The 24694-nt window shown below is 48.4% G+C and overlaps 2 protein-coding genes across 3 annotated transcripts in view; one reads left to right on the top strand and one right to left on the bottom strand.

Moving 5' to 3' along the window:
• AKAP9 (A-kinase anchoring protein 9) overlaps positions 1-6458 on the top strand; it is an 82165-nt gene extending 75707 nt beyond the window's left edge. Inside the window, exons 43-49 of the mRNA XM_026039366.1 lie at positions 285-458; positions 1063-1263; positions 1616-1848; positions 3672-3757; positions 4335-4455; positions 5381-5511; positions 6369-6458. Coding sequence (XP_025895151.1) covers positions 285-458; positions 1063-1263; positions 1616-1848; positions 3672-3757; positions 4335-4455; positions 5381-5511; positions 6369-6412 — 990 coding nt within the window. The 3' untranslated portion in view covers positions 6413-6458. The remainder of the gene's footprint in view (positions 1-284; positions 459-1062; positions 1264-1615; positions 1849-3671; positions 3758-4334; positions 4456-5380; positions 5512-6368) is intronic.
• A 964-nt stretch (positions 6459-7422) lies between these two features.
• LOC112947354 (lanosterol 14-alpha demethylase-like) lies at positions 7423-24416 on the bottom strand. Of its 2 annotated transcripts, XM_026039421.1 has the most exons (14): positions 22273-24416; positions 20949-21147; positions 20355-20516; positions 17573-17693; positions 17247-17352; positions 15524-15622; positions 14093-14269; positions 12097-12223; positions 11094-11268; positions 10894-11013; positions 10001-10196; positions 9461-9556; positions 8629-8797; positions 7423-8039 (listed from the first exon to the last, which is right to left on the bottom strand). In XM_026039421.1, the coding sequence occupies exons 1-14, from the start codon at positions 24028-24030 to the stop codon at positions 7861-7863; spliced, it is 3684 nt and encodes a 1227-aa protein (XP_025895206.1). In that variant the 5' UTR covers positions 24031-24416; the 3' UTR covers positions 7423-7860. The 2 variants fall into 2 exon arrangements, with proteins under 2 accessions (XP_025895206.1, XP_025895205.1); XM_026039420.1 differs by lacking the exons at positions 17247-17352; positions 17573-17693; positions 20355-20516; positions 20949-21147; positions 22273-24416 and adding an exon at positions 15876-16034.
• Positions 24417-24694: the final 278 nt, after the last annotated feature.

The raw sequence follows: 24694 nt of genomic DNA, 5'->3' as shown, positions 1-24694 counted from the left end.
GTCTTCAAAACCCGCCTGGATGCCACCCTGTGCCACATGCTGTAGGTGTGCCTGCTTGAGCAGGAAGGTTGGACTAGATGATCTGTAGAGGTCCCTTCCAACCTTAAATATTCTGTGAATCTGTGAATCTGTACTTGATAAGCATAGAGGAGAATTATTCACCTTATCTCTAATGCGGCTGTACACTTACATTTCCTGTCTCTGGATGCCAAGTTGTTGTTGCCACCGTGCACAGGAGCCTCTGCAGTGATCCAGATGATCCTGACTTTCCGCTSCCTTTGCAGGTGGAGGCCGGGGCTCCCTCGCGCTCGCTGACCGAGCGGCTGCTGAGGCAGAACGCGGAGCTCACGGGCCTCGTGGGCCGCCTGAGCGAGGAGAAGAATAACCTGAGGAACGCTGCCATGAAGCTGGAGGAGGAGCTGCGGAGATGCCAGCACAGGGGGCACGCTGCAGACTACGTATGTCTTCAGTGGCACTGACGTAGCCCTATATATACAGGCGTAAATGCATTATGCTCTGAACAACCTTAACGCTGTCCTAGCCACCTGGGGGGAGTGATTAAAGTCATCTGCCTCTTTGGGGTTCCCTCCTGCAGAGTAAACAGATGTGACCTGTTCTTGCCATGTGGGGAGGACACCTTGACTCGCTGCGTGCTGTGTGCCAAACGTGGGCACTTCTTACCCAACACCATTTGTTAACTGCTCTTCCCTTGGAAATTCCCTCCGCTTCTCCTTGCATCTCCTCGGGCAGCTGAGCAAAGAGGTGCAGGTACCCTCGAGCTCATGGGGCCATAGGATCCACTGAGAGGATCGTGTTAGGACACCAGGCTGAGCTCAGACAGAATCACAGGCAGGTTGAGGTTGGAAGGGGCCTCTAGAGATCATCTAGTCCAACCCCCTGCTCCAGCAGGGACACCCAGAGCACGGGCACAGGGTGAGACCCACTCACTGGATGCTTTTTCTGAGTGACTTTCACCTCTGCTGCCCATCAATGACTAGAATGGCATAGCTCAGACTTTACAGAGCTGTGGTTCAAAATAARGATTATTTTTTCCCTCTCCAGTCTTCTAGATACTCCTCGGACGCTGGAGTTAGCATCGATGCCCTGGYTGCCTCCGAGAAGGAAGCCTGGAGGAGGGAGAAGCTGTCGCTGCAGCGGGCTCTGAAGCAGGCGGACGCCGAGCTCTCCAAGCTGAGGGCAGAGCTCCGGAGCGAGGCTTTCCTCAGGGAGCTGGGCTCCCACTCTGAAAACGCTCTCCTGAGGGTAGGAGGACTTCCCGGCCCGCACACTGCTTGCAGCTGCTGTCCTCAGTCTGGTTTAGGTCTCTAATCCTTCGTGTTTGCTGTGCTTGCTCCAAGCAAACCAGTGCCAAGGCAGTTGTGGGAGCTGCGGGCCTAGAGGTGCGGCGCCTCCTGCTCCCCAGGGAGGGAGTGAGGAGGCCGCGTGTCCCGGCGAGGGCTGGAGGCTGGGGACGTGTGTGCCCAGTGCAGGCCCCGCTCCTGGGGTTGGGCCCATGGCTGGTGGCCACCAACCATCACAGAAACGCCGTGCTCCCACAGCACGAACCGCATCCCGATCTCGGAGCTCACGGCGCTGCCTTTGTGTCTCGTTGCAGAGAGTTTACGGGAAGTACCTGCGGGCYGAGAGCTTCCGCAAGGCCCTCGTCTACCAGAAGAGGTACCTGCTGCTGCTGCTGGGCGGCTTCCAGGAGTGCGAGGAGGCCACGCTGGCCCTGCTGGCCCGCATGGGCGCCCAGCCCGCCCGCCCCGGCGCCCAGGGCTCCTCGCAGCGCCGCGACGCCCGCGCCAGGTTCCGCTCCGCGGCCAGGGTGTCCGTGGCCATCTCCAGGTAACCCGGGGAGGCTCCAGCTCCCACACGTGTGGACCTGCAGACTAGGAGCAGCTTTTCCAGCTCTCTGGCTGGATACAGAGCTTCTCCTTTTGCATCCTGTTTAAGCTTTGTTTTTGGTAATCGTGAAAACAAAGCAACTCTGTACCATAATACTGTGTGTGGTCACAGAATCACAGAGTGGTTGAGGTTGGAAGGGGCCTCTGGAGATCATCCAGTCCAACCCCTGCTCCAGCAGGGACACCCAGAGCACGGGGCACAGGGCGGCATCCAGGCGGGTCKGGAAGATCTCCAGAGAAGGAGACTCCACAGCCTCCCTGGGCAGCCTGTGCCAGGGCTCTGGCACCCTCACAGGAAAGAAGTTCCTCCTCACCTGGAGATGGCACTGCCTGTGTTGTGCTGATGTCTTGAACACACAGCGTAGGTAAAATCTGTGATAGGAGGAGTGAGGAGTTTGAGGTACCCAGCAGTCTGATTCTAGTCGAGAAACCTCATGGCTCTGTATTAAGTAATCTGTTAGTGATAAAATGCATTGGATACAGCCATAACTTGAGAAAAGAATGATTACTAATGATTTCTAGGGCATGTGCTTATTTACAAATGTATTTTCTGCAGCTTATTTTTTCCCGAAGGTCAAGCTTTTAAGCTTAAGCATCATAGAGGTTTATGAAGGACRAGAAATTCAGCTCAAATGCTGAAGAAGCCTGCCGGGTGCTGGGTCCCCCCGAGGGCCGGCCCTGGCTGCGTGTGCTGCTCCTGCCCTTGGAGCCTGCAGCAGAGGCTGGGGCTGCCCATGGGTAAAAGGAGAGGCTGCCCCTGTGTCTTCGTGGGGCCACGTGGGCAGGAAAACCTCTCTCAGGAGGGGCTGGGCCCCGGGTGCTCCCCGAGGGCGCTGGGGCGGCTGCTGTTCCGAACACGGTGCCCTTGCCCTTGCATCAGRAGGAGTGTTGCCAGCAGGTCAAGGGAGGTGATTCTGCCCCTCTACTCAGCTCTGGTGAGGCCGCACCTGGAGTACKGKGTGCAGTTCTGGGCTCCCCAGTATAGGAGGGACRTGGAGCTTCTGGAGAGGGTCCAGAGAAGGGCAACCAGGATGATTAAGGGAATGGAACATCTCTCGTAYGAAGAGAGRCTGAGTGAGCTGGGCCTGTTTTCTCTGGAGAAGAGACGGCTCAGAGGGGATATGATTAATATGTATAAGTTCAGGAAGGGAGAATGCAGGGAGGAAKGGGACARGCTGTTYTCACTGGYGGCCAGCGATAGGACGAGGGGTAATGGCCACAAGCTGGAGCACAGGAAGTTCCGTCTCCAGGTGAGGAGCAACTTCTTTACTGTTAGGGTGACAGAGCAGTGGAACAGGCTGCCCAGGGRGGTTGTKGAGTCTCCTACTCTGGAGGTCTTCAAAACCCGCCTGGATGCCRCCCTGTGCCACATGCTGTAGGTGTGCCTGCTTGAGCAGGAAGGTTGGACTAGATGATCTGTAGAGGTCCCTTCCAACCTTAAATATTCTGTGATTCTGTGAATCTGTGCTCCTGTTCCCGCCGCGCAGGGCTGCGTGTTCGCGGCTGTCCCCGGGAGCCGGAGCGCGGCCGCTCCGCGGCCCTGCTGCRCCCGGGACTCGCTGGCCGCAGCTGCAGGCGAGGGGCTGAAAGGAGGCTTTAAAGGCAAAGGTCTTTTTGAGGGCCTAGGGATGTACATAAGGATGTTCCCTACCTAATCATCACATTTTAAAACCCCATCTACTCATTTTGCTTGTTCTTTAAGAAATTCTTACATGTTGTTTTTTTTTTCTTTCCTTTCTTGTTTTCTCTTTTTTCTTGCTGCAGGATGAGGTTTTTGGTTCGTCGGTGGCACAGAGTGACGGGCTCTGGGCTGCCCGCCGTGGGCCGGGACACCTTCAGCCACGCCGCGGGTGAGTCGCAGGGCGGCCTGGCTGCGGAGAGGGGCTGCGTTGGCGCCGCTGCTGCTGCCCGGGGCTGGRCAACCCTCCTTGCCCCAGGCCGAGGAACGGGCTGCCGTCCCCCTCCTCTGCTGGAGCTGCTGGCAGGRGGGAAGTTCTCGGATCCCTGGTCGCTTCCAGGGTCTGCTCAGACCCTGAAGTACCCGCCTGGTCTCCGGTCTTGTTTTGCCTCTTTGTGGGCAGGATTCACAAAGGGAAAAAGGCAACTTTCCCTCTGTGCTGCTCCTAACAGTCTGCCCTGCCTCAGTGGCTTTCCCGTGAGAGATTCGTATTCCTAGTTCCCTAGGGAGAAGGAGTTTTTCTTACCCATCCCTTGCTCCCCACATGCTCTGGGGGCCTCTTTCCCAGCTCCCGAGTGGCAGAGACAGAGAACGTTGCTCTTGKCTGGGCAAAGTCAGCCTGACTTTTAACACGTAGCCTTGATCTGTGGCTTGCAAACAGAGAACCTGCCATGGAATTTCCAGTAAAGTGCAAAATGGTCTCTTTTCTTTTTCTGTGCTCTTCATGACAATGCTGCTTATATTTTTAGGTAATGAATTACGGCCGGATTCGTTCTCGGCTGGCATGGATCTTTATGGAGAACAAAGACATTCTTACAGATCCAGATCAGACCTGGAGTATCCCAGATCTCCTRTAAATTTTCAGCATAAGTATGTTGTGTTTTACATGTTTCTCCCTTTTCAGAATTCCATTTACTAAAATGCACGAGCGTTTTTATCAGGAAGGTTTGTAAGCCAAGATGCCATAAGGGTTTTTTTTTTCCTGTAAGGAGAGTAGATTCCTAGGTTTTGAACGTGCCATTCCCATAGCCCAGCCTGGGGCCCGGGCCCAGAGCTCAGCTTCCCGGCTCTTGGTGCAGCCGGGACTTCCCAGAGCTGGGATGAATCACGGGGGCCTGGAGGCAGCGCCGCAACCTGCTCCATGAAACGCCTGGGCAGCCCCCCCGAGCTGGGACACGGGCAGGAGGAAGGCAGGGAAAAGGGCTCTGCTTCCCTGGCACAGGGCTTAGAGCAGTGCTGGCCTCTGGTGACTCCACAGGGAGCTGGGGGGTCCGGGCGTCGGGTGCCAGCGGATCCAGCGCTTTGGTTTTCCGTGGACAGAGCAGCTGCACGTTTGTGAGCTCGGCGTGGGGCAGCAGAGACAGTTGTTTACACGGATCGAGCAGCTACTTTAGCTGCTCTTGGCTTTTGCTTGCAAAAAGTAGGGAAGAGAGGCAGGATTCCATAGAGGTGGCTGTGCTCTACTTCACACAAGCCTAATAGGGAAGCCATCCTGAATCTACTGCTGCTCCTGCTGGAGTTTCGCTAGGAAATTGCTCGTCAGTCTCCATCCCAAGGGAAGGGAGCAGCAGATCCTGAAGGAAYGGAGCAGCAGATCCTGAAGGAACGGAGCAGCAGATTGACGCAGGCAATTCCCCTGGGAAGGGCAGCCTTCCTGGGGGAGGCAGTGGGCAGTAAAGGTCAGGGAGAGTAAGCGATGGGGCGGCGCACCAGGCGTTCAGTGAAGGTGGCCCTGCCTGCGGTACCTGCCCTCCTCCTGGCGCTTCGCRGCCACGTTCCTCTCGTGTCTCCGCAGGCTCCCGGCCGACTCGGGGCCGCTGCCGTTCGCCTGCTCCCAGCTGCAGCACTACGACCCRGAGCGGGCGCTGAGCGACTACCTGAGCCGGCTGGAGGCCCTGCAGCGGCGCCTGGGCAGCGCCCACGCCGGCAAGTGCCGCGCGGCCGCGGGGCGTCACGCGCAGAGCCGCTTCGGGAGGCTGTGAACGTGCCTCCGCCTGCAGCGTGCGGGCACGGCGCGTAGCTGAGGCTGACCTACATGGGGAACAGTCACGGAGGGGCTGAGGTTGGAAGGGGCCTCTAGGGATCAGCCAGTCCAACCCCCTGCTCCAGCAGGGACACCCAGAGCACGGGGCACAGGGCGGCATCCAGGTGGGTTTGGAAGATCTCCAGAGAAGGAGACTCCACAGCCTCCCTGGGCAGCCTGTGCCAGGGCTCTGGCACCCGCACAGGAAAGAAGCTCTTGCAGCTTCTTTGGAGCGAAACCCCTCAAAACTTTCCTCAGAAGGGTGTAAGCAGAGCCATTCTTTTCTGAAAAGACTTCAGCTCAACCCAATTCTATTGCAAGTTCATACTGGTTATAAATCACTGCTGTACCCACCTAAGGCCATTCTCGCTAAAGGTCCAGGAAAGTCGAGAGGCTTTCAAGCAGTTTGGCAGCTTTAATGGACCCCAAAGACTGGGGGGGTGGAGGGGTTGACAGTCGTTTTGTCCCACAAACAGCCACTTTCCTGCTGTGCAGCAGAGTTGTCAGGCCGATGGGATCGACTCATCCAACCTGCCTGGGGGAAGATCATTGACACCAGAGTTACTGCGTCCCAGCTTTGCTTTAGCACAGAATCCTCTACTTGGGGAAATGTTTTCTTGAAAGATTCTGTGCAAAATCTGCCCTTCTTGCTCACTGATCTAAACACCAGGCGGGTTGCGGATGAGCATTTCCTTCTTTCAAGTCTGTGATTCTGATTGATTAAAATCTTTGTTCTGACTCAAGTCTCTGCCCCCGGCAGGTGCCCCGTCGTACACGCAGCTGCACTCTGCTACGAGGAGATAACGTCRCTCCCGCCTGTGCCTGCGGCCAGCGCTGCCCCACGGGACCCGCTGCGAGCTCCCCAGCTCTGCGCGGGCGGGACCCACTGCGAGCGGAGCGGGGCCGCCGCCGCCACCGTGTACATAGGCCCCCGTGCACAGCAAAACCACCCGCTGACCTGTATATTTGTGGAATGCTAATTTAAACGATTAACTTATGAAGCGTGTATTTATGAAGCGGCTGCGAGGACGCAAGGCGTGTGGTAGGGAAGCGGAGCTCCGCGCGGTGACGGGCCCCGCGCTTGGCGGCCAGGCTGCCGGCGCCGCTGCCCCGGCCCCACGGGCAGCATCTCACTTGTAGAGACCTATTTTTGTAAGGGTAGAAGTTTTGCATTTTATGGGTATTTTGTCAAAGTACTGAAATAAAAACTTCATCCTTTTAACAGTGTTGTGCTGTTTGGAATGGCCCTGCCMCGCAGACCCTCGTCCCAGGGCCCAGGCCTAGAGCAGCAGGTGCTGATTAAAGACAGACTTTGTTTTTAAGAGGGGGCCCGATGTAGGTTTAGACCAGGCAAACTGGGCAAGCTCTGGCTGGAGTGAGCACCGCTGAACGGAAGGAAAAGCTCCAGGTGGGGCTAACTTTATACCTGTAATACCGAAACCGGAATTACAGAGGCAGAAACGGTTTTCACAACTAAAACACCTGAAGGGCTGACGAGTACAGAAAAACTCCCCAAGAGGTTTGTTGAGAGATTTAATCAAAGTTTCTTTGAACCAGAGCTTATTCCCATCTATCACCTTTGAACACACACCATGTAACAATSCTACAGGAGCCAGCACAGAGAGCATTCACATTTCATTTCCTTTGACCACTCGATCTACACAGTTCTTCAGAGAAGACAAGGCGGTTGTACCCCGGGCTGTCGCTTCTCATACTTGTATCAGCCTTTTACAAAGTACCAATTTCCAGAATTATTTCTAGAAAATTCTGTGCCTTTGAGCCCAAGCCAGGTACAGCAGCATCAAGTTAGGCGGGGAAAGTCACTTAATTCTCAGACCAATCCGGTATTTTGGCAGCGCGCGCAGGGCTCTGGGCACCCGGCACTTGCTGCAAGGGACACAGAGGCCTCTCTCCTTACCGGGGGAAAAGTTTTTACTCTTTTGCAGAAACAGAGATTCCAGGTTGTAGGAATTGTTTCCTCACCTTTAAGGAAAGGGAGGGCATGCACTTTAAAAATGTTCCACAAATAGAAAAGTCAGTTTTCTTTTTTAAGAAAAGCAACAAAGTTGTAAAACAAGCAATTACATACAGCAGCATTAATAAAGCATGGAAAAACAAATTAAATACGCTTATAGTAGTCRAGTATTGTTGCTTTCATATTCATTAGATGGAACAGTTCATTTTTGTCACAGTTTTCTTCCAAAGTCTGTTAGTTGACACAACTTAAATAGATGAGGTTTTCGTGCTGGAACTTAAAGCACCCTCCTCTTGTATCTGATCACTGGGTTATTTGGGGTATGTATCATTGTTGTGTAATTTATAGTTGGAAAATAGTCATTGATGAGCTCAAATTCATACAAACGAAGCAAAGTCGACCAAATGGTCTTGATCTGAACGTAGGCAAACTGCTCCCCGATGCAGCGGTGGCGGCCTGCAAGGGAAGCCACAGCCGTTACCAAAGCTCCTCCGCCGACACGGGCTCCGAGGAACTAAGCRGACCCTGGAGTTTGCCACGAGCTGCAGTCGCTCCTTTCCAAACTGCCCAAGGGATCCAGGGAGCCCTGATCCCGGGAGCGTCCTGTAGTTACAGCCGAGTTGTGTTTTCCCACAACAYGGCCCAGTTGGATCCCACCGCTCTCTTCTCCCCGCAAAGGGGGAATTTAGGCAGCGGTACCRAGTTCCTAATCCCGGGAGCTGCACTGCAGCCCTAGCTGCAAATCCCTGAGTTACAAATCTCTAGCTGCATTTTACGACCTCAAAATGACTTCTTTTACAACCTGTAATTAACTTGTATTTTATGGGCTRCATGAACAGGCTTTCACCTTGACACTTGAGTAATTTAAATGTGACACGTGCTAACCAGACCATCCTTTTAATTGCTCCTCCAAGCATTGCTTACACCTGCTGCTAAGCACAAGTGCCTTCTTCCACGGCCACTTCCCCAGGAAGGGAAGCCCCAGGCAGCAGCAGGAGGCCCGAGCTCACCGCGCACGGCCGGGTTCCCCCTTCCCGTTACCTACCGGCGCCGAAGGGCACGTAGGCGAATTTCTCGGCAGCTGCCGGGTTGTCCTGGAGGTACCGGTCGGGCTGGAAGTCGAGGGCGTCTCTCCAGGTGTCCCTCAGCCTGTGGTTCACGGTGGGGGACACGCAGACCTGGTGGCCCGGGGGGATGTTATAGCCAGCAACAGTCTGCAGGGCAAAGAGAACCTCGGGGTTACAAGAAAATCCTCCCTTTTCTCTTGCTGAAGCAATACTCAAAATCCCACTGTGAGACTTTGACTTATAGATTAAGACTTTCACCAGTTACTACCACCCTTGCAAAGTAAAAACACAGGCAGCCTCTTCAGAAGCCTTTAGTAACTGCCTCTGGATTTGGTCTTTAGCTCCCATGAAGTTGCTCCAATTGAACCTGGGGGATATCAGTTGTTCAGGAGAAGACGATTCCATGAGAGCAGCTTCTTCCTGAGGCTGCACAAGGTCCCCGTGGGATGCGCTGGTCGGCTCCCACCCAGCTCCCCGAGCTGCCCTCCCAGCCTGCAAGAAGCCTTGGGAGTGGCTGAGGGAAGCTGGGAATGGGGTTCCCAGATGCTTCCTTCCCCAGAGCAGCCCCGGGACAGCACCAGGACACATCCCTGCACCCCGAGGTCCCCCCGGCCACGTCTCCTGAGCCTGCGACGAGGCGGCTGCAGTCAATTCCCTAATGGGCCGGTTACTGGTCACAGGGAATGCAGAGGGCTGAGGCTACAGGCTGGCTTCACACCTGTCCCTGGGGGATTTGGGGAAGGCCCCGGCCTCTCCCGGCGACAGGCGCCACTTCCATGCACCAAGGCCATGCCCGGCAGTCGCGCTCACCTGCGGGGTTTTGGCCAGTCTCATCATCGTCATGATAGGAGGTCTCAGCCTTAGAGTTTCTTTCAAACAGCGATCCAGCAAGCTGAGATCCTTCAGCTGCAAACATAAAGGAAATAATGACATATCAAGATACTGTCAAGTTTATGCAGCGTCCACAAAAAGACACTTCATCCTACTTAATTTCAAAGAATAAGCACCTCATGTTTACAGGTACTTCATTAGCTGCCTTGTGTTTCTGCTTTTTCAGGTAATTCAACTAAGCCATGCCCTGGCCAGCAGGGTTACGCACTGTCCCACACGTGTTTTCTAATGTCTGGCTGGAGAGCAAGCTCACACTGCGCGTTTTTTTTCCCTCTGTGGGAATACAAAGATCCTGCTGGTCGTTTTAACAGAGCTGACAGGAACCGAAGCTCCTTTGGCCAACACTGGCAGAAAACAGCAGCCRGTTGCAAAGCGTCTGGGGAAGGAGGAGACGGAGGAAACGGAGCGTCCGGGGCTGGGTCAGGGCTTTGTGGGGCTGGCGGGAGCGCGGGCACCGACCTGGTCGTAGGAGAGGGGCGGCAGGTGCTCCCCGCACACGGCCCTCTGCTCGGCGAAGCAGCGCTCCTGCGTGGCCCTGTCGCGCGCCAGGAAGAAGCCGAGCCAGGCGCTCGTGGTGGAGGACGTGTGCTGCCCGGCGAGCAGCAGCCCGATGAGCATGCCCGCCACCTCGGCGTCCGAGAGCGCCCGGCCGTCCCTGCGCCAAGGCACGGATGTCAGCGAAGCCTCCGGACGCGCCCGGCGCAACCCGCTCGCGCCTCGCTGGGAAGGGGCCTTTAAGTGCCACAAAGCCAGGGCACAGTCATCTACAGAGTCCATGTGGGATCGTTAGGGTTGGGAAAGGCCTTCAGGATCATGGATCAGGATCACCCAAGCCCCTCAGCACCACCCCTGCTAACCTCTGTCCCCAGGGCCTCCTCTGCATGTTCCTCACACACTGCCAGGGACGGGGACCCCGCTGCTTCCCCGGACAGCCTGTTCCAGAGCTTCACGGCTCTTTCCAGGTAGAAATCCTTCCTAACGTCCAACCTGGACCTCTCCTGGTGCCACTGGAGGCTGTTCCCTCATGTCCTGTCTGCAGCTCTCCAGGCAGCTGCAGAGAGCAGTGAGGTCTCCCCASAGCCTCCCCCAGGCTGAACAGCCCCAGCTCCYRCAGCRGCTCCTYGCAAGGTCTCTGCTCCAGCCCCTTCCCAGCCCCGCTGCCCTCCTCTGGACCAGGAGCTCCAGCACCTCCGTGTCCCTCGTGCAGCGACGGCCCAAACCTGAGCAGGGTGTTTGAGGGGCGGCCTCCCCAGCGCCGAGCACGGGGGCACCGTCACTCCCTGGTGCTGCTGGCTGCGCTGCTCCTGACACAAGCCGAGATAAAACAGCAAGTGTCCGACCCCTTTGCTTACTTGTAAGAAGCATCGAGGAGAGTTTGGAGGATGTCATCCTCTTTTTCCTCTGAGCTCCGACGTTTCTGGATGACYTTATAGAAGATATTCTTGATTTCCCTGTGCGCTCGATCGCGGCGTCTGCAATTCAAAGCATCGGTATTAGCAACTTCATACAAAATAACACATAAAACACTTAGAAAGGTTTTAAGCTGTTTCACCTGAAGCTAGGCAGGGGCAGCCAGCCCGGCAAGAGCCACGCAGCATGAGTGAAGCCCCCGTCCAGGTCGGCATAGAGCTGGGCCACCTTCTCGTTCAGCAAACCCCTGATCTCCTTCCCATGCAGGCAGTGGCTCGCGGTCAAAATGATAAGCTCTGAAAGGGCCTCAAACAGGTCTGGGGAAAGATTTGAAAGGGAACAGTGAGAATGCATCTCAGGAAAGACAGGAAGCCTTACAGGTTAGGTTTATTTTGTGTAGGAGAAAAGTTACCAAATAAACACTGATTTGTAACCTTATTTAAAGTTTCAGCTTGTTTTCCTTGAAAAATCTGAACAACTTTATGTCTGTCAGACTCTCCTAATAACTAAACTAGGTTGCTGATTTCAACCTTTTCCTAGGCATATTTCAAGGAAAGCTATCAATCCTTGCATACAAGGCAAACCACGCAGAAGTTCAATCCTTACCATACCTAAAAAGACACCAAGAAGGACCTAAACTTGAACTGCAAATCCACAGGCAGCCCGTTAGTTACTGGCAACCAAGCCAGTAACTGGTGAATTGGTGAATACTGCACAACTTTTCCTTTCACCGCTGGCTTGCAATGGCCAGGAGCAACGAGCCCAGCAAGGAGAGCCAGGCGGGRAGGAGAAGACGAATCTCACCCAGCTGCCTACTGATCCCCGGGAAGCTGCAGAAACAACAACCATGGTGGCCAAGTACCCCAGCAACTTGAACACAAGCTGTGCCACTACACCAGCACACCCATCTCACCCTGATCTCACCCACCCTAYGGACACACACCTGCAGTGTATTTGACACCTGAGCTAAGATCTCACAAAGCCTTAAATTTTACCTTATTTTGCATGTTTCTCCTTATGTCTAGTAGAGTTTAGCCCAAATCATTTTCTTAGTCCTTTAACACTGCTGCAGTAAATCACTTTTACAACACACATACGCACACACATCCTGCATTGGCCTTCGTTCCTGCACAGATCTTGCTTACTCTTTTCTCCACTCTCTCCCCATGCTTTAAAATACTCTTTCGTTTCTTCTTCAATGAGAGACACATGCCGTTTGAACTGGGCAATGTTCAGACCAGTTTTGAGCATCTTCTTTTGTTCCAGAAACACCTAGAAGAACAAAGAAAGTGGTAACACTTATTAATGTAAATAATCAATTTATTACTATTTGCGCGATAACAACATACAAAAAATAAAAAATTATGATAGGATTGGAAGGATTCAGCAAATACTGAGATTTAAATAACTTTCTATGTTTCACCTATTTCATTTCCCAAGCAAAAGTACTAGCTTAAGAACTGCAAATTCCTCATCCTACCAAAATAGGAAAATAATTAATTCTTTTCTGTGCTAGGTTTTAACAATGAAGAAGCAAAATGCATGTGGAGTCAACATATGGAATACACTTTTGGCATTTAATTAATAACTATATACATAATCCCAAAGCTAATGAGACCTGTCCTGCAAWGTCTGGACACAGTTTCAGTTCTGCAGCCTTCTTGCTCATCCCCCGCCTACTTCTTCCCCCTTTTCTCATGTTATAGCACCTTACCTCTCATTTAGAAGTTCACCTTTCTTTCATAGCGCCCACTGATCTCCTGGCCCAAGAAGAGCAACTGAGACAGGAAGCAAACTGCTTCCCAGGACAGTGCTCAGCTCCACAGCTTGCTGAACTTGCTCTTTTTCTACATACAGAATTACAACTAATAAATCTCCTGGTAAAAATAAGCCAATTATTCACAGAGAACAATGGGTTCATGTGTCACCTTCTCAGAAAACTATTCTATTAATTTTTAAGTCCTGTTTATGGATTAGGGCATCTACTCTCCAGAACTACGCTGCATCCTGAGTAACAGGTCAAAATCGGTCATTTTTTTACCAAAGGCCCTGCATGTTCTGTAAAGACAAGCACAGAACAGAAGGTGCACAAGAAAGGTTACTTGGTTGCTTCCCACATACTTCAGGCTTCTGAATGCAGTGGAGTCCCTGCATTTCAACAGTGCAACAGGGTACACAAGCCATGAGCAGCGAGACAGGCACATTTGCAAGGTGCCAAGGAAGGACAGGCCAGCCCGTGCTGGGCTAGCGGAAAACAGCCTGGGGATTTCAGACCCTAAGCCAAGTAACTCAAAGGACAATTATCACTGTGTTTCCCTGCCAAAGGATACCTGCAAAGGGAGAAACTTCTACCGAACACTAAGCTAAGGAGGCAGTCTTGATGGCTGGGCAGACCAAGTGACTGGCATCTGCAGAAAAAACCTGCACAAAGCCACAACTGAAAATCCAAAGATAGAGCCCAGCAGCGCTCCTGCCACCAGGCTCCTCTGCAAGCCAGAGAGCCTGTCAGAGCCAATACATCCTAGACARGACAGGGGAGCAGATCTACTCAGTGAGCAGCAGACACCTGCCCTTAAGAGTCTGCCTACCCTGACAAGCAACACATTTAAAACAGCAAGAGTGGCAAAAGGAGGCAACAAACACTTAGCTCAGAAATGTGACGTGCCACTCTGAGACCCACGCAGATTGCATATTCTGCAAACACATCCGAAAAGACTGATTCTTGTCCAAGCAAGACAAAATTTCCGAAGTCAAGTTTCAAATGCATGTACATTAATATGGCATGAATGAAAAAAAAAAAAAAAAAACCATTCTTGAGCTCTCCCAAAAGGAAAGCCTAAGTTTGTTCTCAAGGGAAAAGTAAACTGTACACTCTGTAACGTAAGGAAAAAATGACTCACTTATCAGCCTTACCATTATCATGRAACCAGATGGTTTCAAAACCAAGAATTAGCATCAGAACTGATGAACAGCCCAATAATAAATCAAGCAGCACAGACGTGTTCAATCTTGATCATGTGCCACCTGCAGCGTGCCTCGCTGTGAGAGCCGTGCACAAACAACAACMACCACTGCAGAGGCTCCCTGCTTGGGAACGAAATGCACTTGCTGCTCCATTCAACGTMTGTCTCAAACACATACCGCGTTGGGGACATCGTAGGCAACTCCCTTGCCAAAGACGGGGGTGGTTAACCTGGAGTACACGTCCTCCGCGTTCAGATCCTCGTTTTTGCTGTTGAAGAGGAGAGCAGCAGCATCGCTGCCCAGCAAGTAGGTAAATGTCTTGCCAACCATAGTGAAACTGAACACAGGCCCATACTGAGAAGGAAAAGAACAACAGTTCATTGTAAGCATAAAATCACAATCTTGTCAGGTGCAGCCTTTCCTAAGATATAGGTTGATATATGACAACACTATTTTAGTGCAACAACTTCTGCAATGTGGTTGGGGACTGACCACCTTCTATTGATCAGATACACACCTACATATTGTGCTGGATGTGTCATTGTAAGCAGCAATAAGGAAGAAAGGAAGAAAAAGTAAAGAAAGGACAGAGGACACCGGCAYCAAGTCACTATTCCCCTAAGAAGTGGCTAGAGGTATAACATGGATAYGAATATTCTAAGCCACATTTAAATTTTGTGTTCAATACAGTGATATCTAACAGTATAGTGATGTGTTACATTATAACTAATACATGTTACATTATAATAAATAATCATCTTTCTCCCAATTGTAAGACTCACCTAATTTGGAGGGAAAAAAAAATGGAGGTTAAATGAAAGATTAATGACACCAGAAAACTGGCAAACAGACTACAGGACATGCAGCCTACAGCAATTCACGTACACTGCCTTAAAAAATTGTAGGTTTGAAGTTACACATTGCTAATTGACAAACAAGATTATAAAGTGTAAGTGTCATCTCCAGGAGATCCTTATCTAGCCTCATCTCAGCCTTTCTCTGAGCAAACCAGTCACAGATTTAAGCCTGTGACTCTTCAAAGTTTTAGGCACTGTGAAGCAGATCAATACTTTATACTGCAATCGAGGCTCTAGTGCATTAGTTAGTTTGTTTTTCCTTTGGGACTATTTAAATTGCTGTGCTTTCATGCACCAGCATTCTTCCTATTGCAAAGGGCCTTTAATGCCATTAAATAATCTATAGAGAAGGTAGATTATTACATTCCAACCTGGTCTCAAACAGATTAGTAAAGAGTGGGATTAAAGAAGGTAATAAAAGGTTTTTTAGCTTCTTGAGATTGAACTACAAACATTACCCAAAGACACATCCTAGCTGAGTTTCATGAGACAGCAAATGGGTTGCTTTCTTTTTTACTAAAAAAAAATTGCAAGTTATATAAAATAAAATAAAATAAAATAAAATAAAATAAAATAAAATAAAATAAAATAAAATAAAATAAAATAAAATAAAATCTACAGCACATGCCTCATACCATATTCAAGTCAGTTAATGAGACTGAACTTGCTCTAAGCAGATCCAGGCGAGAGAACTTAACAGATAAGCAAAAATAATTCAGCAGCTGCTCTGGTGGTCAAGGGGGTTACAAACCTGGTCATAAGCTTTCTCCAAAAACTCAATGGGGCTTTTTCCAAACGCTATGGCATGTCCAAGGAAGGGAATGCTCGACGAGATGTAGGGTGGGTAGTTCTGAGGAAGAAAGGGAGAAGTGAGCATGGAGTTTTCCTCAGAGCACCATAAATCGATGGAACAACCATGCAAGAACTATTATACATAGAGACCTTATACACAGAGCTTTTTGGAAATTATTATTAAATAATTTGAAGAGTTGAAAGGCAGAAAACCGAGGGATTTAGCGACCCTCCCCCGCCCCGCGGTGCCGCCGCAGGGTAGCGGCGCCCGGCGCTCCCCGAGGCGCYGCCGCCCGCGCCCCCGGCCGTACCTCGTGTCCGGGGCCGAGGCGGCGCCGGTAGCCGAGCTGCAGCAGGTAGCCGAGGCTCAGCACGAAGGCGGAGGCGGCCAGCGCCAGCGAGAGGGGGCTGCCCACGGCCACCCGCTCCAGGAGGGAGCCGCCGACATCGAGCAGGTTCAGCATCGCCGCGGCGAACGGGCGGGCGGCTCCCGCGGGCGGCTCCGGCTCCGGCTGCCCGTGGCGGTGGCGGTTGCGCCGCCGCCGCCTCAGCGCGGGGCGGGGCACATGCGGCAGCCGCCCCGCCCCCGCCGCTGGGCTGATCTCTGCCCATGTGACGCCGCGCGGCGGCTGAGCCAATGGGCGCGCGCGCGCCACGGGGTGACGGCGTCTGCCGGGCGGTGCGGGGGCGCCATTGGGCGGGCGGCGCTGGGGGCGGGCCCGCCCGCGCGGCCGTTGCGGCCGTTGGGAGGAGGGGGTGTTGCCATGGCGGCCGCGTGGCGCCGCCGCGGGGTGAAGCGGAGCATGCGCAGTGCGGCGCCCGCGGGGGGACCGTGACCGCGAGGCCGGGGCAGGGCGCGAGGCGCCGCCGAGCTCCTGGTTCCTGAACGTGTCTCCCACATTTTGCARTTACCAGGAAAGGGGCCGTTTCTTCGCGATGTCCACACGCTGCTCGGGTAAGGCAGGAGGGTAACACCCTGCTGGAGCTCACCGTGTGCTCCAGAATGCCTGGGAATTCCCGGGAATGCTGGAGAGCTCCACACGGCTCCAGCGCCGCCTGGATGCCGCCCTGTGCCCCGGCTCCAGGTGTCCCTGCTGGAGCAGGGGGTCGCACGAGATGAGCGCCAGAGGCCCCTTCCAACCGCAGCCCTTCTGGGATTCGGGGATAGAGCCCTCAACATGAAATAGGTTCAGCCCGGAGATCAGGAACTAGAGACATGAACCATGTTCTGAACAACCTGGTAAAACCATGAAGGATTTTTTTTTTTTTTACGGCATTCAAGACTTTAAACTGGCAATATCGCCACAAAACAATTTGATGTAATAGATTTAATGCACTGTCAATTTTACAGCACTTTATGAATTTCTAAATATATTAAAATTACCTCACTTTGGCAATGAAAAAAAAAAAGTGTATCTTTTGATTTTTCTTTTTACATTCATTTTTTAGAAGATAAATACCAGATGCTGAGCTGCTCTGTAAAAACAAACCAAGTTTTTCTCAAGATACACAATGCTCAAAGTGATAATAACTGTCACGGAATAAAAGAAAAGAACAATACCACCACCTTTCATYCCTATCCTAAGTACCCTCTGTACATTATGTATTTATAATCTTACTGCTTGTGAATAGAGTTTTAAAGCAGTCACTTTGTTGGTGAGGTAATGCATGCCTGTCATTACGAGGATTCTGATCAACTTATCTACCATTTCAGCTGAAGTCAGGACTTGGTTTTCACTTCTCCAGATGTTCAGTGCTGTGATGATTTTCTCCTGCAGTTCCTCAGTCCTGATGGGAAAAGAGTTATGAAGATGAAATGTCTGAAAAAATCTAAGATTTGGAGATGCTGAGGTTTACACAGACATACCTCTCCTCATTTAACAAAAACAAACACATAAATTTTATAATTGAGATAGATAATAAAATTTATAATTTCACGAGATAGAAAGCAAAGAAAATTGGGAAATAAAATAACAAGATCCTGTGACTCTGTGAATTTGTATCTAACCTGCTCTCCTCAAGAGACTCGATGTCAGCATGACGCAGTTGCAATTTCTGGCAGAAGAATTTAAAATCTTCCTGAGGAACATTRTCAGCAATCACCTCCATTATCTCCTGCAACAGTTTCTCTAAATAGAAACATAAAAAGTAGAATCCTTGCTTAAGTAATGTGGTGTATCTTGTCTAACAGATGTTTCCTAAGAGCTGTTGACCCGCTTCAGGATATTCCCAACTACCAGATAACCACTTTCTAAGGCGGTGTCGCCATCCTGGCATCATGCCCTCCTCTCCCTGACAAGCCTGTTGGGGAGGAGATGGATCACTATCTAAGGGAGGCCCAGCCACCAACCCAACCCAACGGCAGTCTCTGGCACAAAGACAAGTCTCCCGTGTCACCACAGCCACATTTTGGGATTGCATCTCCTTGAGTTTGGAGCAGCACAGCTCCAAGCTCCATTTGCTGGTGACAGCAGAGCAAGGAAGTGCGGGCTGTTCTTCTGGACCCCGTCCCACATTATGGATATGGCAGGGTAGGGAGGTACTGTCTTGACAACATTTTTTCACAGTAACCATCTAAATCATGATTCAGCTCAAAACCAGGCAAGAGGCACATGATCAAAGCAACTCCATGTGCCTGAATAGCTCGTACATGCTAGGAATGCAAAGGCATCTCTCTCAAGGTAACTGTTACAATTGGCAGGATTAGGGTTCATTGCATTTACAGTGCACAGGGTGGGTAAAACGCAGCTGCAATCCTCTTCATCGAGCTATGGAAGACTTACTCTGGGCTCAGAAAAATACCTGTGGAGTTTACGGACTTCGCATGAGACAGGCACCAGTTGCTCCTYCATGTGGGCAACCTCCAGAGCCAGGGATAACAACAGGGCAGTAAAATCCAGACAACCCCTTTTGGAATGGCCTATCCATGGCTCCATCAAGACCACTTCATTTCCAGGTGGGAGGAATGCAGGCAGGCTTCTCCTGCAGCAGGAACTCCTGGGAGCCGCAGAGGGGCTGGGTGGCTGCTGTGATCGGGACAGACCGCTCCGGACACGGAGTGCATACGGGATGTGCACACGCTGGTGGCACAGCGTGGGCACTGGGTAGGGGTGACACTTCACTGTTCATCTCCAAGGTCACCTCCACCTCCTTGGTTAGCACATGATGCCGCACTTTTCTCAATGAGCTTACTGCTTAGAAATGGCTACAAGGACACAGCAGGAAAATGCTGTTACTGTAGCCTCCTTTCCTGCACACATTATGAAACTCCTGACTTTACCTTTGCTTGCAAGATGCCTCTCTGTGATCTCTGCTACCAGGGAAGGCAGAATCGCAGAGGTCACTAGAGACGATGCTGTGTCACGGATGTCATGGGACACCCCCAGTAGCTGTGCCTCCCTAGACTCCATGGACAGTGGCATGGATGGCTTCCATTGCACCATTCCAGAGGGTCTTTATTTTTAGAGTATGCTGGAATAATGTACTGAGAGGCACAAGCAAGCTGGAAAGCAGACGTAAACAATTCCTACCAGTGCTTCAGTATCAGCTTGCCTGGGGTTCCTGAAGAGGACAACTACTACTATAGTCTTCATCTTGAATGAGCCATCAGGCTTCAGGCTTTGGAAACATGTCCACCSCACAGTTACCTCTCTAGTTGCTTTCTAACAGCTATATCCTCTTATGTCTTCTCTTGTTTTTTAAGTTTTCTCTCTCTTATCATTTGTAACTGGTCACGGTTGCCTGGGTTATTAGTTGTGAGTTCTTTCTTTTGGTCGCATTTGAGCGACCATGTTGACCAGTATTTTCTGTTTGGGCAATTTTTTACCAGTACAGTTACGCACTGATGTCGAGAGGCATTAAGTTATTTCTTTTATTCTGACAGGACTCTGGCAAAGCAGCTAGAGAGGCAGCCTGAAGCAGAAGGATGGCACAGGGATGTAGGTAACACTCCAAGCCTAAATCTGGAAAACGGGTGTGAGACAACGTGTAAGATGTTCTGCTGAGCTGTGCAGATAGGAGGACAACGAGCCAGTACTGCTGGGATTAATGGGTGTTGCTAGAGTAAGGACAATAGAACATTTGGATGAGATCATATATTAATATAAGAATAATATTATACTAAGCAATTCAGGATGTTTGAGTGAGGGAAATGCCAGAAAAAAATAAAAGTTGGTTCTTTTCTGTTGTGGGAGCTGTAGGAGCACGGCAAGGCCATAGAGAAGCCCTGATATAGGTAGATGCTTTGATTTGGGATTCTCAAGACCTGAAAAAAGGGAGCTTAGAAAGGAGTGACACGCTGTTCTATTGTCAGTGCAGATGACACTACTGGATGAGCAGAACTGATCTACGTGGGTGTTTCATTTATTTGCGTCTGTTTCGTTTTCTGGTACAAATACAGTTCTGAGACCTGAATTTTGGGTTTGGCTGTCAACTTCCATTTCTGAAAAAAAACTGTACTATTGCAACAGTATAATCTTAACTCTCAAGTACAGTTTTTTAAGCCTATGTCTCTATATGCAAACCCTTGTACAATCAGGATGCACATACATCCTTGCTGATTCCTCAGGCTATCTGATGCCTACCAAGTAAGTACATGAGCATTAACCCTAATGTAAACACTGCTGACAGTAACCAAAATCAGGAAGGAAAAGAAACAGAAGCAGTACAATGAAAATTAACAAAATGGAATTTCAACAGCTCCTGCACTAGCTACCTTTAATGCACCAAAATATTTATTAATATATTTGTTCTTAATTATATGCCCAATACTATACTTGTTCTTAACATACCATCTCTTTCACGAGCACTTTCCAGGTAGCACAGAATGGGATATAGCTGCTTCCCTTTACACACCTCTCGCAGCGGTTCAAACAGAGCATTTCCATCAAAGTTTACGTCAGTCAGCAACGGAAGCTTGTGAAGATCAGCAGGCAAAGATAACAAGCAATTTCCTGGGAAATACATAGAAATGCTTAATTATGTCTGCATCATATTAATCTAAAGAAGATTGCAACATACCTGGTGAAGCGAGTTCTTTTTTTAATTTGGTAATGAGCTCAGCATTGCATAAAGAAGGGAAGACAGKTTTTGCCTCAAGGAACTTACTGTTTCAGGATTTGACTGCAAGATCAATAAAGATAACAGGAATCTGTTCACTGCTCGCGTTCATAGCCTATGGCACTGACCTCACAGGCTTCTACAGTGGGAAAGTGAGACAGAAGCCTGCAGAAGTTGGGGTTGGCATTGGCCTATATTCAAAACTGGAAAGCTGCATTTTCCTCTGTCCCCTTTTCACAGTCATATTCTCCTGTGATACCTTCATCCTGGTGAGGGGCCTAGCTCMTGCTTAGATTTTACTAAGGGATCCGATGCCTGATACTTACCACTTAGGTCAAGTTGCTGTAGGTTTCTTAGGGAAGTAATGGTTTGGGGGAGCTGACTGATATCATTGTTATTTGCAATYAGATGGATCAAATATTCCAGCTCCCCTATGCCATCTGGAATTTCCTTTAATGCATTATGAGATATGTCAAGCTCTCTGAGGCAAATCAGTTTAGATATCTCCTCTGGAAGCTGTGTTAACTAATAAAGAAATAAAACAATTGCTGCATTATTCATGGGTGTCGATACATTTATTTGTTTTCTGTAAAAAGTTCAAAAGGTATTCTTTCCTGCAGGCAAAACAGCCTCCATTATTTTTATCCAAAAATTAAAGTTTATGACATTCTGTTCTAGGGAAAATTCATTTATTATTTCATGATAAAAGTGTTCWCGCTGAATATAGAATTTTTCAAGGATTTTTTTAGACAAAATAATAGAATTGCAATAAAAAAAACACACAGCAGTGGACCAATGTGCCTATAGGTGGAACCTCAGGAGACTTTCTTTTGGTCCTTATCACTGATGAATCTCAAAACAAAATCCCCTTTCAGAAGAACACTCACATTTTATTTTATGGGTATTTTCAGGCACAACAAAATGAATTTTTTCTTCTACTTGGTTCTGTTCTCTTCCTGGTCTTTTCTATTTTCCTTTGAGCAACTCTAACTGTTTTCACATTCATCAGATTGTCATGGAAACCAGAGCTACAGCTCCCTGAGACACAGACCCAAGGTATTTGCTGCTGCTGGGTCTGAAGAAAGTAGGCTCTTAGAAGGGATCATATCCACATTTAAAATTATATAGAGTAATATAAGTAATTTATGAAATGCTGATTTTGCAAATTCTGGCTAAAAAAGATTCAAAAGCCTTTTAGGCTGTTTTTTTTTCTTTTTTTTTTCTCATGTGAGCCAAAGATTGTACTAGTACTTGCTTTAGAAACAGTATTTTCTCTTTCAGCTGACCATGACAGTACAGTATCATTTTTTTCCCCAACAGAAACTATATAGTATTTCATACCAATCTGATCATCCAAATATAGCCTCAGGTTATACCTAAGTCACATTATATAAAATGATGTTCATATCTAGTATTTCTTAGTGAGTTTGCRTGTCTTTAAAAATCCTAATATTTTTGTCCAGTTCTTATATTCAAAATGGGTAATTYCACATACAGATTTGCATCTTTACAAACTATGTTTCTTCTGTGGGTRTATTCAAATGCAAGAGCTTTTACATCTGTTAGAAGAGAGTCTACTACTAATGATTTTGAAGCATAACAGCGTGCACGAYGTATGTGTTCCTTACCTCAAAGGAAATGTTCTCTTACCTTCAAGCCACTCATCTGACACATGGACAATTTCTCCAGTGATGAAAGATGACATATTTCAGAAGGGAAAGATGCAAACTGGTTGTTGGATACATTTAGTTCTTTAATCACTTCCAGATTACTAATCTGTAAAGGAATGCTCTTTATTTGATTATTTGCAAGGCTGAGTATTTGTAAACTCTTTAAGGAGCACAATTCTTCAGGAAATAAGTCAAATTTATTGCAGTGTAAAAGAAGCACCTGGAGGGCCTTCATCTCAGACACCACTGCTGGCACRCTACTGATTTCATTCTCACTTAAATCCAAGTAAATCAGTTTTGCAAGGCTGCACAAGGAGGCAGAAAAAGAGGGCAGTTTATTTTTGTTTAAATGTAGATACTCCAAACTTTTAATGTAAGCAATTCCAGGTATTATTTCTGAAATGAAGTTTCCACTAAGATTTAAGTACTTAAGACTGAACAGTGCACACAATGCATGGGGAAACCGGGAGAGCTTGTTGTTGCTGAGRTCAGCTTTGGTTACCCACATACAGTTTTTAAATTCAACAGGAATGCATGTCAATGCATTTCCTGAAAGGTCTATTATGGAGAGGTCTTTAAAAGAGGATATTTGTTCATCCAGTGAGYCCAGTTGGTTTCTACTTGCGGAGAACTCCTTTAAGTGTTTAAGTTTGTAAATATTCGCGGGGAGCTGGGTTAACTGATTATCATGGAGAATGAGATGTTTCAACATGGTACAGTTGCAAAGATTCTCCGTAATATTTTTGAATAAATTTTTTGCAAGGTTTAGAAATCGCAGCTCTTGCAAGTTCTCAACTTTATCTGAAAGAAACTCTAGTTTGTTATCATCAGCTCTGAGTTCTCTTAATTTTGTCAACTGAAAAAGCTGCACAGGCAAAAACAGAAGCTTATTGCTACTGATTGAAAATTCTTGGAGTTTCCGGAGCTCTTTAATGTCCTTTGGCAAGCTCTGAATCAAATTCTCACATATACTGAGTTTTACTAGGTTAGGAAGGTAGCAGACAACCTTTGGGAATATTAAGATCTGATTGGAATCAACGTTGAGTACGTTCAAATTTCTCATGTCAGCTATGGTATCTGGCAAAGTTTGTAGCTTGTTCCCAGCAAGTTCTAAAGTTTCAAGGCTTTCCAGTGCCAAAGGAAACTCAGCAATGTTGTTGTGATTGAGGAAGAGTTCCTTAATATTTACAAGTTTTGATAGTTCTTTAGGGAGACTTGACAACTGGTTGTGACTGACATTTAATATTTTTAGTTTATGAAGCAAAGAGAGTTCTGGTGGCAGCGATGTCAATTGATTTTTTTCTACTAATAGGACTTCCAGATTAATTAGATTACCYATATTTGAGTGCAGTGATTTTATTTCATTGTTGCATAGGTCAAAATATTTTAAGTTTTGGTTTYGGAAAGTGAGCAGAGAAATCTCTCTTAATCCTGTATTATTTAGCGTAAGTGTGGAATTCTTGTTTTTTTCTTCAGGCAGTTTGTAYGTTGATCCATTTTCAGCATTTTCAAGACTTGGTGACGATGGTAATATATCTGTTCTGGCATTTCCATCAACATCCTCTGCAAGAACAGGGTTTAGTTCTCCAGTATTCTTTTCAGATGGTGTCAGTGGTTCATATTTCCTCTCATCTGTCTCAGAGACACCTTGAGGCACTGGGGCAGCATCCATCTCAGCTGAGAATTCACGTTCATACCTTTCTTTCGGCAAGTCATTTTTTGATAAATTTCCAGTCATTTTATGGCTTTCCTCTTCGTCATCTGCTTTAGGAACTTGACATGAAATTTCATTCAGAGGTTTTGTGGTTATGTCAACTGCTTTAGGATTCCCTAACGAATRTAATGAGTTTTTCCTGGCATTATTTTTGGGAATCTCTTGARAGTTCTCATTTAGCCCTTTRGTGTTTAGACCGCTTCAGATTCATCTTCTTCTGTCTCCAGAGATGTTTTTGGTGTTCAGCTGCTTCTGTGTCGCTAAATGATTCTCTGCACTATTTTTTAAGAACACAACCTGTGTGAAACCTAAATTGGAAGTAGATATCACTCTGTATCAGTTGACTGAGCTTGTAAGAAACTTCAATAAAAATCTACTCTTCTTCCACATTTGTGAACTCGTCCATATTTCTGTGTACCAAAAAGAGAGTGTGATTTACAGAAACACTTGCTATTTAATATAATACCTTGTTTTTCCAAACTATAGTCCACAGATCACAAAATATACATCATAAACTATTTCCTAAGATTTCATAGAATCATCAGATCAATTAAATGCATATATTGAGAAAGATTTGCAATTACCCTTTACCAAAACACTTAAAATTTAACTTAGTAGTAACTTTTGATTAAAAATAAGTTTAAAAATTTAAGAACAGGAGCCTTCATTTAGACTTCCTAAACTGATG

Source organism: Nothoprocta perdicaria, unplaced genomic scaffold (assembly GCF_003342845.1).
Source record: "Nothoprocta perdicaria isolate Ctin4 unplaced genomic scaffold, notPer1 scaffold_23, whole genome shotgun sequence".
NCBI lineage: Eukaryota > Metazoa > Chordata > Aves > Tinamiformes > Tinamidae > Nothoprocta > Nothoprocta perdicaria.
This window is presented reverse-complemented; position numbering and strand designations above follow the sequence as displayed.